Raw genomic sequence first — 17553 nt, forward strand, 5'->3', positions numbered from 1 at the left:
TTCTTTTAAAAATTGAAAATTTTAAATCTTGACTAATTGCTTGAGTAATTAGGGGAGAAAGTAGAGTAAACGAAAAGGGATTGAGAAGAATAACCAACCAAACAGGAAAAACAACCAAAATTAGTAATATGGAAATCTATTTTTAAGAAAAGTAATTCTAAGAAAACTCAATATTGGTGCTTTGAAAAATTGATAAGAATGGCATACTTCTTGTGAGGCTTCGGTAAGGAGAAAAGGACAAGTGTAAAGAATGGGAATGATGAAAAGATACATATCTACACATGGGAACATTCAAAGAAGTTGAAGGTCATTGTAATGTTTGCTGTGATGCGTCAGGATTCCATATCGTTTCTCTTTACAATCCATCAGCAGTTACACTAAAGTAAGCTTAAATATTAAGTAATTGCTGTAGTTCCTCATAAGCTATAAAAACTTACAAATTTGAATAGAATACGGTTTTTAATTATAGCACCTGTTTCATAAGAGATGTTGGGAGAATTAAGAGTTAATCCATTTTGAGCACTTCAACTAGTACAAATGGTAAGTGCTCAAGGATATTATTTCATTATTAACTATAATAATGAAATGCTGTATGTGACCCTGAGGGAACAAAAAGAAAAAAAGGAAGTTCAAAAATTGACCCCAGATAATAGGAGAATTGGAATCACCACAGAAGCATGAAAGCTAATTAGAGATTGCCAGTAGAAAGGCACAGTGACCAGTGGGCTTCACAGCTATTTCTTCTAGTCTTGAAGGAACTTTGATTTTAACAGTACTCAAGTGATTCCAGGCTTTTTTCTCTTAATGCAATTTTTGTAATGATTTTATGAAGCCAGTATAATTTTAAGAGTAAAAGCAAATAAAGATAGTAATCCCCCCCAAAAAAACTAGGAAAAACTCTCAAATACATAGGACTAATTTCTCACCAGATGTTAAAAAAAAAAAATACAATCTAGCAGTGTATCAAAAGAATAAAAACCCATGTCTAAATAAGATTTATTCCCAAGTAGTTTAATATTGAAAGTATTCATGTTACATCAAAATGATAAAAGAAAAATCCTATGATTATATCAAAGTAGTTTGAAAAGTCAGTTAAAATTTAATAAAAACCTGAATAAAATAGAACAAGGAAATTAATTAAATATAATAAATAAACTAACAGCTGGTATTCGAATTAGTGAAAGACAAATCAGCTGCAGAGGTGCTCTGTCCATTTTAATGTAATATTATTTAGAAGCTCTACCAAATGCAGTATGATGTAGTAATGGATATAAAAAACTGAAAGTGCCCTGGCCGGTGTGGCTCAGTTGGTTGGAGTATTGTCCTGAAACCTAAAGGTCGTGGGTTCCATTTCCAGCCTGGACACATACCTAGGTTGCAGGTTCCATCCCCAGTCCAGGTACATACAGGAGGCAGTTGGTTGGTGCTTCTCTCTCATCAGTATTTCTCTCTCCCCCTTACTCTCTCCCTCAAAGCAATGAAAAATGCCCTTGGGTGAGGATTAAGAAAAAAATTGAAAATTTTATCTTTTTCATCCTCACTATATAATTGTAGAAGAAAACACAGATTCTAGTTTGAAAGAATTTGACATGGTGCCTAAATGCAAACTCAGTGTACAGAAAGCAGAAGCATGTTGATCAAATGGATAAATACGTTATATCTGTACAATGAAGAAGCATTACTCAAAAAAAACCAACGAAGTAGTAATTCGTGCTGCACTGTGGGTTAATGTTGAAAATATACTTAAATAAAAGAAGCTACTCATGAAAGGCCACAGATTGTAGTTTCCATTTATATGAAATGTCTGGAATAGGCAAATTCATAGAAGTGGGAACTAGGAATAAACAGTGATAGCTAACCTTAGCAGAAAAGTAGAATAAATAATTTCTTTATACCATGGAATGTAATATTCAGGGAATTAGAATTATGCCAGAAATGTAAGCAGTATCTGCAAGAGATAGAACAAGAGAAGCAAACTTGAGGACAGTATCATGTCTCATTTTGCAAAGCAAAATGGGCTTTTTGGCCAACCCAGTACACTATGTCAGACTGTATGAACACAGAGGACAATATAGAGAAATACATACTGAACTTGGGTGTGTGTGTCCTAAAGTGAAGGGAATGGGAAGGTGGTTAAGGATGGAATCAAAGAAAGAAAAGGAAAAGACTACATTTCAAAAGAGGTGAGATCCCACTTAAAACAAGTTATGTGTTGGATGTATACACATATATTGAGAAGTGAAAAATTGTGTATGTAAATATCAACAACCCAAGATGGAACCTGAACAGACCAATGGCTGTAGCAGAAATTAAGGCATAATAAAACACCTATCTTTAGAAATTACATCTAAATTGTCTAATCTCTAAAGAACCAGTAATTCCAATTTAAAGCATTTCAAATCATAGTAAAAGAAAGCTTCCAAGTATATTTTATGAAGCTTACCTTAATAATGAAACCTCATAGACAGGTACAACAAAACTCAGCTAGTTTTCCAATTTGAATACAGATGCATTTGTTCTAAATAATCCTAGCTAGTGATGTAGTAAAGGAATCTATTGAGAGTTATTGAAAGAATTATTATTTGAGTTTATCCTGGAAATGCAGGATGTTTAACATTAGGAAATCCTAAAAAACGTATTTATTGATTTTAGGGAGAGAGAAAAATATCAGTTTGTTGTTTCACTTATGCATTCATTCATTGGTTGATTCTTATATGTGCCCTGACTGGGATCAACCTGCACCCCTGGTGTATTGGGGTGACACTCCAACCAACTGAGCAACCCAGCCAGGGCAGCGATCATTCCTAATAAAAGATCTGAAATGAAATGGAAATAGAGAAAAACAATCTATTGATAATATAACAAAAGCCACAAACTTAGAAGAAGACTTTGAGGAATAAATTTAATAATATAAAGAAAATTAATTTTTTGAAGGATAGTACCATAATATTGAATATGTGGTGGCGTAACGTTCCAGTGAAAAAAGACTTAGTGTAGAATTGTGTTTTTTTTTAAAATACCATGACCCTTACGCGATTCAGTTATTACAGATCAGGGTATCAGTGGGTTTTAAAACTGAGTAAAGTTATTTGAGTTTATTTACAAAGGATAAATGTTTGAAGATGGCCCAAAAATAAAATGAAAAGAAAGTAACAGGAAGAGTTTGTCTGACTTCTAGTAAGATACTGTGCAGTAATTGAAACAGCACAGATTTGGCATGAAATAGATGTTAGGTGTATATGGGATATTATTGAATGGAAAAATGATGACATTTCAGTTTAGAGGGAAAAGGATAGTTTAATAAGTGGAACACATATAATTGCAAGGAAAAACTAGAGCCCGACTTCACACTATAAACAAAATGATTTTATTTGGAAGTATAAATTAAATATAAAAAATGAAAGTATTAGAAAGTTTAGGAGCATACATGTACAGGGTGGGGCAAAAACAAGCTTATAGTTTATATGGATAATAATATAATGAATAAATAGTAACAAGAATAAACTCATGTACTCACAGCTGCAAGCCTACTTTTGTCCCATCCTGTATAACTTCATAATCTACAAAAGCTGCATTTTGACTACATATAATAAATAGAAAAATCATAAAAGGAAAAATTCCATTGTTTATCAAAAAATAAAACAGACTTGGAAAATATTTTTTTACACGTGACAAGCAATAGGTGCTTATTTCTAGTTAAAACTGTAAATGAATGTATAGACAATATAATAGAAAATGAGCAGTGAGCAAAGGATATACATCAGGGGTCCCCAGTGCCCCTGGCCATGGACCAGCCTGTTAGGAACCCGCAGGAAGCAAAGCTTGCCTGAGCTCTGCCTCCTGTCTCCTCCCCCGTCCACCAACTCCACCCACCCCCCACCTTCCACAAAACTGGTCCTGGTGTCAAAGGTTGTTACAGGTTACTTAAAGAGAAAGAAATTAAAACAGTTAATAAATATTGTGAGATGTTTAACCTCTCATCAGAGAAATACAAATGTAAAGCAAGCACAATGACATTGCTTTTTTCATTCTTCAGGTACATACACATACTTATAACCCAAGTATATCTACCATGAGTGGAGATGCTATGATATGAGTCCTGTTGTTACTGTTGGGATTGTAATTTATTCTATCCAACCTTTTTCAGATATTTAAAATACATTTATTCTTTTACCCAGTGATACCTCTGAAATAAATTAAGCTATTAATACATAAGAATATATATTGAACAATACTTCTGCAATTGTATTTTTTTGTCAAAAGAGTGAAAGCAACTTGAACATCCATTAGTATACAAATGATAGGGCCGTGCTGAGTGCATTTACTTGAAATATCTGGCCAGTATCAAAAAGAATGATTGCCTTGCTGGTGGCAGAGTGGCATATTACCCTGTGCCCAGCAAAGTGGAGCTTGAGGCCATGAACAGATAGACCAGCCCAGTGAACCCAGCTGTCTTCCCCTCATGTGACTGTGTTAACACTGTTGACCATTGCTGTGTTCTTCACGGCCTGGTTCTTCATGTATGAGGTCACCCTTCACCAGGTACACTCGGGACGTCTGTATATAGAGCTCCTCATCTTGCTGGTGGCCTTGCTCTTCATGGGCTTCGGTGTCCTCCTGCTGCTGCTCTGCATCGGCCTCTGTGTATGAGCTCCCAAGGGTTCCAGTCAGCAGCTTCACTGAATCCTCGCTTCTGTAAATTGATTATTTTTACTATTGCTGGAAGTATCCTGCCTGCTACTCCCAGTAAAGGCACATGTGTGACAGAGGAAAAAAAAAGAATGATTGCTTTTAACTCACTTGAATAGATATCTATAATAATTGAAAGATAAGTTGAAGGGCAATATGATCTCATTTCTATTAAGAAAATAAAAATATGACAATAGTTTGTGGGCAGTCATGCTTGTTGCATACTCATGGAGATGTGGAAAGATATTACTAATGTTGTTTGTCTCAGGAAAGGTAGGATGAGAATAAGACTTTAAAAAAATTATTTAACTTTTTTGTCTTACGTTTTTTTTTTAATTATATTTTATTGATTATGCTATTGCAGTTGTCCCAGTTTTTTCCCCCTTCGCTCTGCTCCACTCAGCACCCCCTCCTCCCTCAGGCAATCCTCACCCCATTGTTCAAGTCCATGGGTCATGCATGTAAATTCTTTGGCTACTCCATTTCCTACACTGTACTGTACATCCCCGTGGCTGTTCTGTAACTACTGATTTGTACTTAATCCCCTCACCTCTTCCCACATTCCCCAGAATGCCCCTCCCATTTGGCAACCATCAGAACTCTCTCTGCATCCATGATTTTGTCTCTGTTCTTGAGGGTATAGTTTTTCAGATTTAATTGATGGTATAGGTTTATTGCCATTTTATTGTTCATAGTATTGATCATCATTCTTTCCCTAAATAAGTCCCTTTAACATTTCATAAAATTATGGTTTGGTTATGAAACGCCTCTAGTATTTTCTTTTTTTTTTTGTAAAGTTCTTTATCTGCCCTTGGATTCTAAATGGTAGCTTTGCTGGGTAGAGCAAGCAATCTCGGCTGTAGGTCCCTGCTTTTCATGACTTTTACTATGTCTTGCCAGTCCCTTCTAGCTTGCAAATTCCTTTTGAGAAATCAGGTGACAGTCTCTTTTTTAGGTAATTATCCGCTTTTCTCTTGCTGGTTTTAAGATTCTATCTCTAACTTTGGGCATTTTGATGATGTGTTTTAGAGTGGGCCTCTTTGCATTCATCTTGTTTGGAACCCTTTGTGCGTCCTGGGCTTGCATGTCTGTTTCCTTCACCAAATGAGGGAAGTTTTCTTTCCTTATTTTTTCAGATAGAATTTCAGTTTCTTGCTCTTTCTCTTCTTCTCCTGGCACTCCTATGATGTGAATGTTGGGACCCTTTAAGTTGTCCCAGAGGCTCCTTACACTGTCCTCATTTTATTTATTTTTCTTCTTCTGATGGTGGTTTTTTGCTTTCTTATGTTCCAAATCATTGATTTCATTCTTGGCTTCATCCACTCTACTGTTGTTTCCCTGAAAATTGTTAATATATCCTTTGTTTTTGACTGGATCTTTTTTTATGCTGTTGAGGTCCTCACTAAGATCTTTGAGCATTCTTAGAACAAATGTGTTGATCTCTGCATCTGATAGATTATCTCCATTTTGTTTACTTCTTTTTCTGGAGTTTTGATCTGTTTTTTCATTTGGGCCATGTTTCTTTGTCTCATTTTGGCAGCCTCTCTGTGTTTGTTTTTGTGTATTAGGTAGAGCTGCTTAGACTCCATGTCTTGGTAGTGTGGCCTAATGTGGTTGGTGTCCTGTAGGGTCCAGTGGCACAGCCTCCCCTATCACCCAAGATGGGTACTCAAAGTGTGCCTTCCTTGAGAGTTGAGTACATCCTCCTCTTTGTAGTTGAACCTTGATGGCTGTTAGCAGATTAATGGGAGGGATTTACCCAGGCCAGTCAGCAGCAAGGATTGTCTGTGACCACTGACCACCAAACTCTGCCCCCCATGGAGGATCAGCTGTGCAGGGGCAGGGTACTCCACCCTGTAGCTGTACACTGGGTGTTCTGGCCCTGGATTTTCCCAGGTGGTGCAGGCCAAGGTCAGCTGCAACCTGTGTTCTGCCCAGGGCCACCCAGAATGAGCTACAGAGCAGTCTGAGGTGGCTGCTACTTGTGCTGGGCTTGGAGGTTCCCAGGAGAAGCCAAGCTATAATCTAGGCTGGCTGCTGCTAGTGCTGGTCCTGGGCACTTAGCAAGAGGAATGGGGGCTATAGGCTCACTGGGGCTTGCTTGCCTTTGCTTATTTGAGAAGATTTAGGAAGTTGTGAAGCTGTGAGCCAAAACCAGCCATTCATATGGAAAAGCCACTGTTAACAGTTTGGGTGGGTCCATAAGTTGGTTGGGACAAAGGCTCTGGGGATCTCCAGGGCAGGGGAAACAGGGTTAGCCAGGTTGATGGAGTCTCAGATATGGCACTTGCCTGCTGGCTCTGTGGTTCAGAAAAGGACCTCCACTTGCCTTTCTGTCTGGAAGAAAGTTGGCCCCAGCTCTTACCTTGATGCCAGACACTTCATTTCCTCCCTGTATGCTACTGGTGCCTTTCACCCTGCTACTCCAGTTCTGGAGCTCAAAGAGAGTTAAGTCTGAATAAGTCCATGTGTGGGTTCTTTAAGAGGAACTGCTTGGGACCCCAGCAGTTTTTTCCACTGTCTTTTACAGCCAGAAGTTATTGGGACTCATCTCCCAGGTACTGGAATGGCTGTGGTTGCTGTAATTCCATCGTTTTCAGATTTCCATTCATCTCCATTTCTGACAGTGCAGAGTGATGGTGGTTCTATAGTTGTCATTTTGATATGGTTGTATGAGGAGGTGAGCTTCCATCTTGACTTGAAGTCTGTCCTGTGGTTTTCTGTTTAACTTTTTAGAATTCTGCTCTTTATTGTTTCAGTAATTGCAATTAAACAATTTTTTGTCCTTTAGGATGTGGCCAGGTACTAAAAGATGTGAACTGTCATTTTTCTAGTTTTTCTCTTTAGAAAAATTTTCATCAGGCTAGAAAAGTTAGTACAGCAGTTCATTATTTTGTAGGACTTTTCGGGAAATGTTTTGGGGGAAGTTGAGTCCCAGTTCTGTGGATATCATACTGTTCTTGAGACAGACAGGTTTTCTACCCAGTAACTGTTTAGCTGAAACTGTTGGTGAAGTACATTGTGAAAATATATGTATCTGAGGAAAATTTTAACCAGTTGGCTAAAATTCTAACATTGTGTTTTTCTTTCCTAATAGCTTCACCAGGGCACTGTCCCTGTTTCTTACACAGTGACAACAGTGGCACCACACGGGATTCCACTCTGCACAGGCCAGCACATCCCTGCGTGCAGTACCCAGCAGGTCCCCGGATGCTCTGTGGTTTTCAGTGGGCAGCACCTCCCCGTCTGTAGTGTGCCTCCTCCAGTAAGTCTGTGTGCGCTCTCCTTAGATGGGCTCTCTTTAGATATGTAATAGAAATTTAAGAGATTGCCTTCTGTAGCTTCTTTTTCAGCGAAAGAAGGCTATTGTGTTGCAACGGCCATCTCAATAGCTTTCTTATAGTAACAGTTTAAGGAAATTCGCTTTATACTTTGATATATTTTTACATTATTTAAACTATACATATTTGAATATCCTGAAGGTCAAAGCATGTTCCCTCATATATCAGCACCGTTTGTAATTAATCTTAATTTAGGTTGGCCTTAGAATATTCAACATAGGATATTCGATTAGTTAGTAATAAAGTCTGGTTAGTGATCAGCAGTTAATAGTCTCAGCACTTACTGGGTTTAACAAGTACTTTGAGTGCTTGGTCTATGTGTCCCTCTTAATAAGAAGCCTGTGGTGACAATGGTATGTCCATCTTCTAAATGATGAAATGTAAATTTCTTGCTTAATGTCATAGAGACAGTATAAGAGAATCTGGATTCACACCTTCCTCTGCCCCTTAAACTTGAGTTTTATCTTTTAAACTGCTAACCTCCAGCCCAGCCTCCTTAATTTCACAAATGATGTTGCTGAAATCCAAGAGATTAAAATGACTTGTCTAAGATCAACAATGTTTTCGAAGTAAAGCACTTTGCTAATACAGACTATTAATAATACTATATTAATGTTATGTGTTATATAAATTAATATAACGTCTATTAATGTGAAACTAACACCTTTGTCCAAATGTGAAATTAGACCAAACATCAACCCAGTTGCCCAAGCTTGGTTTCTCAGCGACAGATCTGGAACCAGTGAGCTAGGTCTGCAGACTTCAAATATTGAGAATTGGCTTCCTGTAAATATAAAAATCTAGAAATAAAAAAATTCTACAAGATTGAGAAAGAGAGCTTCTTGGAAAGCAGTGTATCTGCTATATCTTAAACCAAGCAGAGAGAGGTTGCTCTACTTTTCTTCCCCATTTCATAGGTGTTCATAAGGCTAAAGTAGAAGTTAGGTGTTTGGACTGATTCGTAAGAGCTATATAAAATACAGAATAATTACTAGTCACCAGTATTTTACTAATAGATGTAAACACACACTAGTATTTGGTTGTTAATATAGGTTACTAAAACACTTTGGTTTGATTCGGGGGGAGTATGGCAATGACATTTCTATCTCATTGTATAGGTTTTTTTAATTAATTGTATATTCTGGTACTTTTAACAGAAAATAATTTCTCTTACAGATGCTACAAGCATGTTCAGTTCAGCACTTGCCAGTACCATATGCTGCGTTCCCACCCCTTATCTCCAGTGATCCGTTTCTTTTACATCCTTCTCACCTTTCTCCCCATCATCCTCCTCATTTGCCACCACCAGGCCAGTTTGTCCCTTTTCAAACACAGCAGTCACGATCGGTAGGTATCTTTACTCTTATGTCTTTAATTTTTCACAGAATATTTAGACCTAAAAGGCAGATTAATTTAGTAGGTTGTTACTGTTTGAAAATTGTAACTTAGGCATTCTTCTGATTTTTAAAAGAAGAAATCTGTAAACATACAAATTTATATATGTAAATATATCTAGAATGATTTTGGTTTTGAAACTTTTCTGGTTACATCACTTGTCTGATTTAAATTTGTTCTTCGTATCTGTAATCCCTTGGGAAGTAAATGTGAAGAAAAAGTTAGCTTTTCTATTTTTTCCATGTATTTATTTCTAAAATGGAAAATGAAAATAACACAAAATATATAATGAAAATATTGTTATACTTGTTAGAATAATATTTATACTTGTTTAGGTAAGTAAAGCAATCCTCTGAGCCTCAGTTGTTTGTTTTTCTTTAAGGCCTGTTTTTTTTTGTTTGTTTTTGTTTTTCCACATTGATCTCAGGAAAGGTAGATGAGATAGTCAATTAACATAGTTAATTGTGTCCTGGGACTGGAGGACAACTGAGAGGCATGTTATTTAGGGGACAGAGAAAGTAAGTACTGGATAAGTAGAAGGATGGGCACAGAAAGAAGGTACAGTTGGTTGTTGGTTTTGGGGGCGGGGAGGCGTGGACAGGCCAAGTTGAACATCCAAACCATCAGGCATTAAAGGAGAATAGGAGAAAGAACATACAGAAATGGTTAGAGTGGAAAATTTCAGCCCCGTGATAAAAGGAACTTGACAGCCTATTCTAGCAGAAGCGAACCATCCTTTACTAAGGGTTGATGCACTGTGCTGGGTCACAGGCAGGGGTGAACCTACCTGGCTGCTTTCCTGAAACAATAGAAGCCAATTTTGACAGAAGTTTAGTTAATCCAAAAAGCTAAAACTACTTACACAAGAAAATCTTTTATTAGAATTGGGTCAGGATTTATGTCAGGATGTCCCTTAGTTTCCAGTATCTAGGATTCAGAGTTAAAACAATTTGACCATCATTTGGAATTATTTAAAAGGTCTAGTCACATAGCCAGATCAGAACTTGGGTTCATTTGCATTGCATAGTGTCAGCACTTGCAATTTCTCTCAAGTATACATAAGCTTCCAAATTAAAAGTGTTAGTAATTACTTGTATTTGAATAATGTGTTACTGCTCTCTAACTGTGGGAGGGAGTCAAGTTAACATTTAAGAGTATGTTGAAAACAGTCAACACAAAAATGTGTACACAAATATTAATAGGAACATCAATTCCTAAGAGCCAAAATACAGAAATGCATATACCTGTCACCTGATGAATGGATGAAGAAAGCATGGTGTATCTATCTGTACAGTGGGGTTTTATTCAACCATAAAAAGGAATAAAGTATCAATAAACTGCAAGATGGATGAACCTTGAAAACATGCTAAATGAAAGAAGCCAGATACAAGAGCCACAATGTTACATGATTCTGCATGTATGAAATGTTGAGAATAGGCAAATGTGTAGAAATGGAAGGCGGGTTAGAGGTTGTCCCGGTCTTAGGAGGTTGTCCCGGTCTTAGGGAGGACTGAGGGAAATGGGTAGTGGACGTGACTCCTAATGGGCTTGGGGTCTTGGGTGGGAAGAGTGGAGAGAAATGTTCTGGAATTAGATTGTGGCTAGTAAACAAAAATGAATTGGGCCCCTTAGGGTGAATTTTAAGGCATGTGAATTATATCTCAGTAAGCTACTTTTTAAAAATCCCACATGGTATATGCTTTACATACCACTAGGTGCTACTTTGTGCATCATCTCAGTGTTTAAAGCACACTTCTGAAATAGGCTAGGAACAGGTCAGTTTTATAGATGATACTGTTGAGGTTCAGATTAAGTAATTTACATAAAGTCACATGGGTGGTTACTGACCCCACCAAGAGTCTGTCTAATGCCAAAGCCCATAAGCTTTCTACTATAGTGTAATGCCTAGTGTGTCTTAACCACATTAAGCCCTGGTTCTTAGTTCTAAGTAAGTATATACCATGTTCCATTTAACATAAGTGTTAAGTGTCTGAAAATCTGTGAGTAGGTAATTTGTGTCATGTACTTGGCTTACTGCCTGACTTTTTGCCTTTCCTTCTCTCATTTTAAGAGAAGGTTCACACAGTAAAAGAAATGTATCCTTTAACAGATAGTGGAAATGTTCAATGACATTTTTCAGAGACTTTCTTATTGAAATTGAACTAAAGGCAGAAATTTTTACTAGTGTTTATGTCCACGTGTATGAATTCAGGTTAATGTGTGAACATCAAGAAAGTCATGACCTTAAAAATACTTGAGGGAGGGTATATTTTTATTATTCTAGCACAGTTTTTCTAAACACTGGAAGTACATTAGTTTGCTTTCCCCTCCTCCTCAGCCTCTGCAAAGGATAGAAAATGAAGTGGAACTCTTAGGAGAACATCTTCCAGTGGGGGGTTTTACTTACCCTCCATCAGCCCATCCACCAACATTGCCTCCGTCAGCTCCTTTGCAGTTCTTAACACATGATCCTTTGCATCAAGAGGTGTCCTTTGGAGTAGTAAGTTTTCATTCATTGTTATTAATTTATTTGTTTTGATAACTTCGTTTGAGTTTTGTTTCAATGAACTTTGCATATTTGGAATCTTAAATGTATTGTTGAAATCATTGGGTTGGAAAACTATTTTAAAATATTACCTATGTTTTAAACTAGTCATTACATCTATAGGAATATTTAAGAAATATTAAATACCACTTGAACAGTAAAGAACTTTCCAGGTTGTTTTTTTTTAAGAGATAGGTTAAGTATTTATAAAGGTAGAATGTTCTTAAATTTATTTATTTTTTCCTACAGCCTTATCCTCCATTTATGCCTCGGAGGCTCACAGGACGTAGTAGATACCGATCCCAGCAGCCAATACCACCTCCCCCTTACCATCCCAGCTTACTACCATATGTGTTGTAAGTTCTTTCTTGTTTTAGTAAGTTCTGAATTTTGACATCCTTGAGTTGCTCTTTCCTTTATGAGTACCTTTTATGTTGTATATAATATAGAGTGTTGGTTATTTGTTTTTATTTAATGTTAAGGGGTTGGGGTGTGGGACCATTTAAGGATAAAAGAAAGAGAAGGGCCAAGGACAAGGGAGAAATGGGGGAAGAAGAAATTTGTGAGCTAGAAAATAGGTTTACCAAATCTAAAGGTAGACGAGTTTAAAATTTTTGCTACTTTTACAACTGGCATCACTTGCTACCTTCTCTTGTTATCCAGCTTTTGATGCCACTGCGTTCTCAAGAAAATAAAGAGAAGTTATGTCTATGCTTTAAAATTTAATCCTCTGTTAGGGATTAAGTTTATAACAAAAGCAGGGAGGGGTTAAACATGATAGTTCTTTATTTCTCTCTCATGTAGTGAAGTCAAGAATAGGCAATGCAGGTATAGTTTGTTCAGCCCATTACTCCGAGAGATGGTTCTGCCATCCTATGTCTTCCTCGACATCAGCGGTCCCTAACCTTTTTGGCACCAGGAAATGGTTTCCCGGAAGACAGTTTTCCCACGGGTGGGGCGGGGCAAAGGAGACCGGAGCCAGCACTCAGTTGGTAATGCAAGTGAAGCTTTACTCGCCAGCCTTCTGCCCACCTGCTGTGTGGGTGGGTGAGGTAATGTTTCTCTCTCTTTCCCCCTCCCTCTCCCTTCCTCACTCTCTAAAAAATCAATAATTAAAAAATTTAAAACACACATCTATTTTGATAATTTTGGCTCTATTGTAAACTTTATAATCAGATAGGATGTTTCCCATCTTAATTCCTAAAATGATTTTAATGTCTTTTGTGTGAGCCATATAAATTTTAAAATCAGCAAGTCAGTTTCTACTTTAAAGATTGTATTTATTTTTAATGAGAGGGGAAGGGAGTAAGAGAAACATCCATCAGTTGCCTCTCTTACACGCCTCATCTGGGATAAAACCCGCAACCCAGGCATGAGCCCCAACCAGGAATTGAACCAGTGACTTTTTGCTGTGCAGGGCGACACCCAACCAACTGGTCAGAGCTCAGTTTCTACTTTTAAGTAAAATCTTGCTGCAGTTTCTGTAGGGATTGCTTGAAATTTGTAGATCAGGAAAATTGATGTCTTAATATTTACTATTCTGGTCAGCTTACACAGTGTATTTCTCTATTATTTTTAAGTTTACTGTAGCAATATTTTTATCATTTTTATTATGTAGGACTTATATATGTTTTATTAAATTCAGTCCTAATATTTTATGTGATTTTATGTTATTGTGAATATTTTTTGTGTCAGTTTTGGTTTTGTTAGTGAAGGTGGGGTTTTTTTGTTTTTTGGTTTTTTTAATTTTTATTTTATTGATTATGCCATTACAGTTGTTCTATCCCCCCTTCATTCCCCTCCACCCTGCGTACCCCCTCCCCCACCATTTCCCCCTTTAGTTTATGACCACGTGTCTCAAGTTCTTTAGATTCTATATTTCCCATACTATTCTTGCCCTCCCCCTATTTTCTACCTACCATCTATGCTACTTATTTTCTGTACCTTCTCTCCCCTTCTCCTCCTCCCACTCCCCTGTTGCTAACCCTCCATGAGATCTTCATTTCTATGGTTCTGCTCCTGATCTAGCTGTCCTTTTAGTTTGCTTTTGTTCTAGATGTGGTTGTAATAACTGTGAGTTTGCTGTCCTTTCACTGTTGATCTTTTTTATCTTCTTTTTCTTAGGTAAGTCCCTTTAGCATTTCATATAATAAGGGCTTGGTGATAAAGAACTCCTTGAATTTGATCTTATCTGAGAAGCACTTTATCTGTCCTTCCATTTTGCTGGATAGAGTAATCTTGGTTGTAGGTCTTTGGATTTCATGACTTGGAATACCTCTTTCCAGCCCCTTCTTGCCTAGAAGGTCTCTTTTGAGAAATCAGCTGACAGTCTGATGGGGACTCCTTTGTAGGTGACTGTCCCCTTATCTCTTGCTGCTTCTAGGATTCTCTCCTTCATTTGAATCTTGGCTAATGTAATGATGGATGTGCCTTGGTGTGTTTCTTCTTGGGTCCAACTTCTTTGGGACTCTCTGAGCTTCCTGGATTTCCTGGAAGTCTATTTCCTTTGCCATATTGGGGAAATTCTCCTTTATTATTTGTTCAAATAAATTTTCCACTGGTGGCTGTTCCTTTCCCCCTTCTGGTACCCCTATAATTCAGATGTTGGAACGTTTAAAGATGTCTTGGAGGTTCCTAAGTCTCTCCTCATTTTTTTGAATTCTTGTTTCTTCATATTTTCCTGTTTGGTCATTTTTTCCTTCTTTCTGGTCCACTCCATTGATTTGAGACCCAGTTCCCTTTTCATCACTATTGGTTTCCTGTGCAATTCCCTTCATTTCCATTTGTTTAGCCTTCATATGTTCCTCTAATTTGTGGCTATAATCAACCAGTTCTGTGAGCATCCTGATCACCCGTGTTTTGAACTGTGCATCTGAAAGTTGAAAGTTTTGCTATTTCTTCGTCGCTTAGAGTTATGGGCTCTGGGGCTTTGAGATCTTATTGAGCCATTTTTGGTCTGTTCGCACCCGTTAAGTATGAGGAGTGCAACCTTAGGAGCGGGGCAGGGCCACCAGGGCGAGGTCACTGGGTTGTGACGCTGTATGTGGGAGTGGGGTCAGAGTGGGGAAATGGTGGCCCTCTCTGCTGCCTCCTGCCACTGGGGCCCGCTGGGGCCTGTCTCACTGCCCACTCCCTCGCCGGTCTATCTGCTCAGAAATGAGCTACCACAGTCAATGAGCTGCCCTGCGCCTTCGCCAGATCCTTGGGTCACTCACTGTGTCAGCCCTTTGCAACCCCACACCTGGGATCTGTGGGCCTGAGCCCGTCTGACCCAGTTTTTCTGTGCAACCTGGCTCCGCCAGCTGCTGGTTTCGCTCCTCTTACCGGCCAGGCTGAAGCATTCGTTGTTATGAGACTTCCGAAAAGTTCTGTTTTCTGTGTTCTGGCTGTGTTTTCTGTTGCTAATATTTTGTTGTCTCTCAACTGGGTTGTGTGAGAGAGCACGGCGTCTCCACCTATGCCTCCATCTTGGCGGAAGTCTCTGAAGGTGGTTTTTTGACACAGATTCACCCTACCTGTTCCTTGCCCCTGTAGCACTGACCTTTCCCCGGTCACTGAAGGATGTAATAATGTGTCGGTTATGTTCCTGCAGATCGATGCTTCCAGTGCCACCTGCAGTAGGTCCAACTTTCAGCTTTGAATTGGATGTGGAAGATGGAGAAGTAGAAAATTACGAGGTTAGTAGGTGAACTTTGAATTAATTTGGGGAGTACTGTGTGCATACATAAAATTGTTCTCAATTCATTCATCTAATTAAACATTATTCGGTAAATCCTATGTACATTTCACAATACAACTGTTTTAAACCGTGTGTGGCATTCTTACGGCTGTTTTGTCGTGTACCACACCACTCTGGTAACAAGACCGACTTTCAGTGCTCTGTCGGAATCACATACAACGGCTGTGAGAGAATGTAAATGAGAAAACAATGAGTTATGAATAGATGTTCTCAAAGATTTTCTGGAAGTCAGAGTGTTTTAGCGGTTCCTGAAGTTTGGGGAAACTCTTGTGCGTAAGGTTGAGACAGGAAAGTGCTGGATGTTCTTGAGGAACCGCATGCAGGCTGTGGGAGAGGTGACAGGGACAAATTGAGATTTGACTGGAAACCTCAGCTGGTGGTTCGGGAGTGTCATGCTAGGGAATGGACATAATTCTGAACTGTGAGAGGAAGGAGCCACTAATTTTTTTTTTTTGGTGCTAATGGCATCAGATCTCTACCTTTAAGAGTCACAATTTTGCTAATAGCATAATGGAAACGTATGGGAGAGGTTAAGTTGGTGGTGGGGAGACCTGTATAGGGCAGGCAATAAATTATAAAATCATGCAAGTCTGAACTATGGGAAGTGCAGACGTTTTAACATTTGTATCAGCGGGATTTGATTACTGAATGAATGGTTCATGGTGGTGTCAAAGGTGTGGGTGGGAGGGTTGCAAAAGAAGATGCTCTACAAAAAACTGCCATAGCCCAGGAAGAAGGCAGAAAGCGACGACAGTAGGTCGAGTAGTTGGCATAGTCTAGCTTAGATGATGCTGATGTTCGATTATTTGAAGTTAGGAGTAGGAGGTGCAGTCTCGGGGTCGGAAGGCAAATTTGGGTGTGTTGAATATGAGTGACTGTATGACCTGGTTTTGGTACTGTCGGCTATCTTTCTCATCCCAGCCTCACGCAGTCTCTTTATACAGTATGAACACAGATGCTCCTTGGCTTATGGTGGGGTTATGTCATGATAAATCCAGCATTAGGTTGAAAATATGGTCAGTTGACATGCATTTAAGCTACTGGACATCATAGGTTAGCCTAGCCACTTCTGCTGGACACGCATTGCTGTCACATCACTGTACAGTGGAAAAGTCATAAGCCAAACCATCGTTGGTCAGGACGTCTGTGGCGGAACACTTTTTTTTAGGTGAATCAGACCCCCAGAGGACAGGGAGGAGAGAGACACACACAGACATGCACACACTCTTTTAAAGCATGTGGAAGAGATCTGGCCAACTGCTAAATTCTTCTCTAGTTTTCAGAATGCCATTATACCACCTTTTTTTGTACAAATGTGATCATACTGCAGTGTCCTTTGGCTTCCATTTCTGGATTTCTAGGGGCTGTGATAATTTCTTGATGTTATTTGTAAAACACTTTATGTTACTTTTGTATAGAGCGGTAAGAAAAGGAGTTAGTTTTCTGTCCTTTAGGTATTCTCTACCAAAATTAAGTCTTAAATTATGTCGCCAAAAGGACAGCTCTTCATTAAACAGATTATATACATACCAGTGGGGGGGCGGGGAATGATACTATCCCGGTGTAAGAAGAAAATTTTATATTTGGTGTTGGAATCCTTTTCTAAACTGTATTTTGGGTTGAATAGTTTAATCTTCTGCAAAGTCATACTGTAATCCAGTCGAGAAAGTCTTACTTGCTTTTCTGGTTTTATCATTGTGTGCACGTCTGAAACACGCCCTAGTCCAGAGTACTCACCGTTTTTTGAGTCTACCCTGTACATGCTTGTGCTCCCTTTGTTCCTTCTGCCTAATTACTTTTTCCTTTCACATTTTCAAACAAAGCCATCAGACTACCTCTATGAA

At 38.5% G+C, this 17553-nt stretch overlaps 1 protein-coding gene and 1 pseudogene across 6 annotated transcripts in view; both read left to right on the plus strand.

The window, feature by feature from the left end:
- RNF38 (ring finger protein 38) overlaps window positions 1-17553 on the plus strand; it is a 123935-nt gene that overhangs the window by 96090 nt on the left and 10292 nt on the right. For all 6 annotated transcript variants that reach the window (XM_037144525.2, XM_037144526.2, XM_037144528.2 and 3 more), the window contains 5 exons: window positions 7787-7954; window positions 9207-9377; window positions 11764-11925; window positions 12220-12326; window positions 15563-15647. In XM_037144525.2, coding sequence (XP_037000420.2) covers window positions 7787-7954; window positions 9207-9377; window positions 11764-11925; window positions 12220-12326; window positions 15563-15647 — 693 coding nt within the window. The remainder of the gene's footprint in view (window positions 1-7786; window positions 7955-9206; window positions 9378-11763; window positions 11926-12219; window positions 12327-15562; window positions 15648-17553) is intronic.
- LOC119048768 (transmembrane protein 258-like) lies at window positions 3428-4650 on the plus strand (annotated as a pseudogene).

The sequence above is a fragment of the Artibeus jamaicensis genome, unplaced genomic scaffold (genome assembly GCF_021234435.1).
Source record: "Artibeus jamaicensis isolate MK-2021 breed Jamaican fruit bat unplaced genomic scaffold, CSHL_Jam_final scaffold_1964, whole genome shotgun sequence".
NCBI classification, from domain to species: domain Eukaryota; kingdom Metazoa; phylum Chordata; class Mammalia; order Chiroptera; family Phyllostomidae; genus Artibeus; species Artibeus jamaicensis.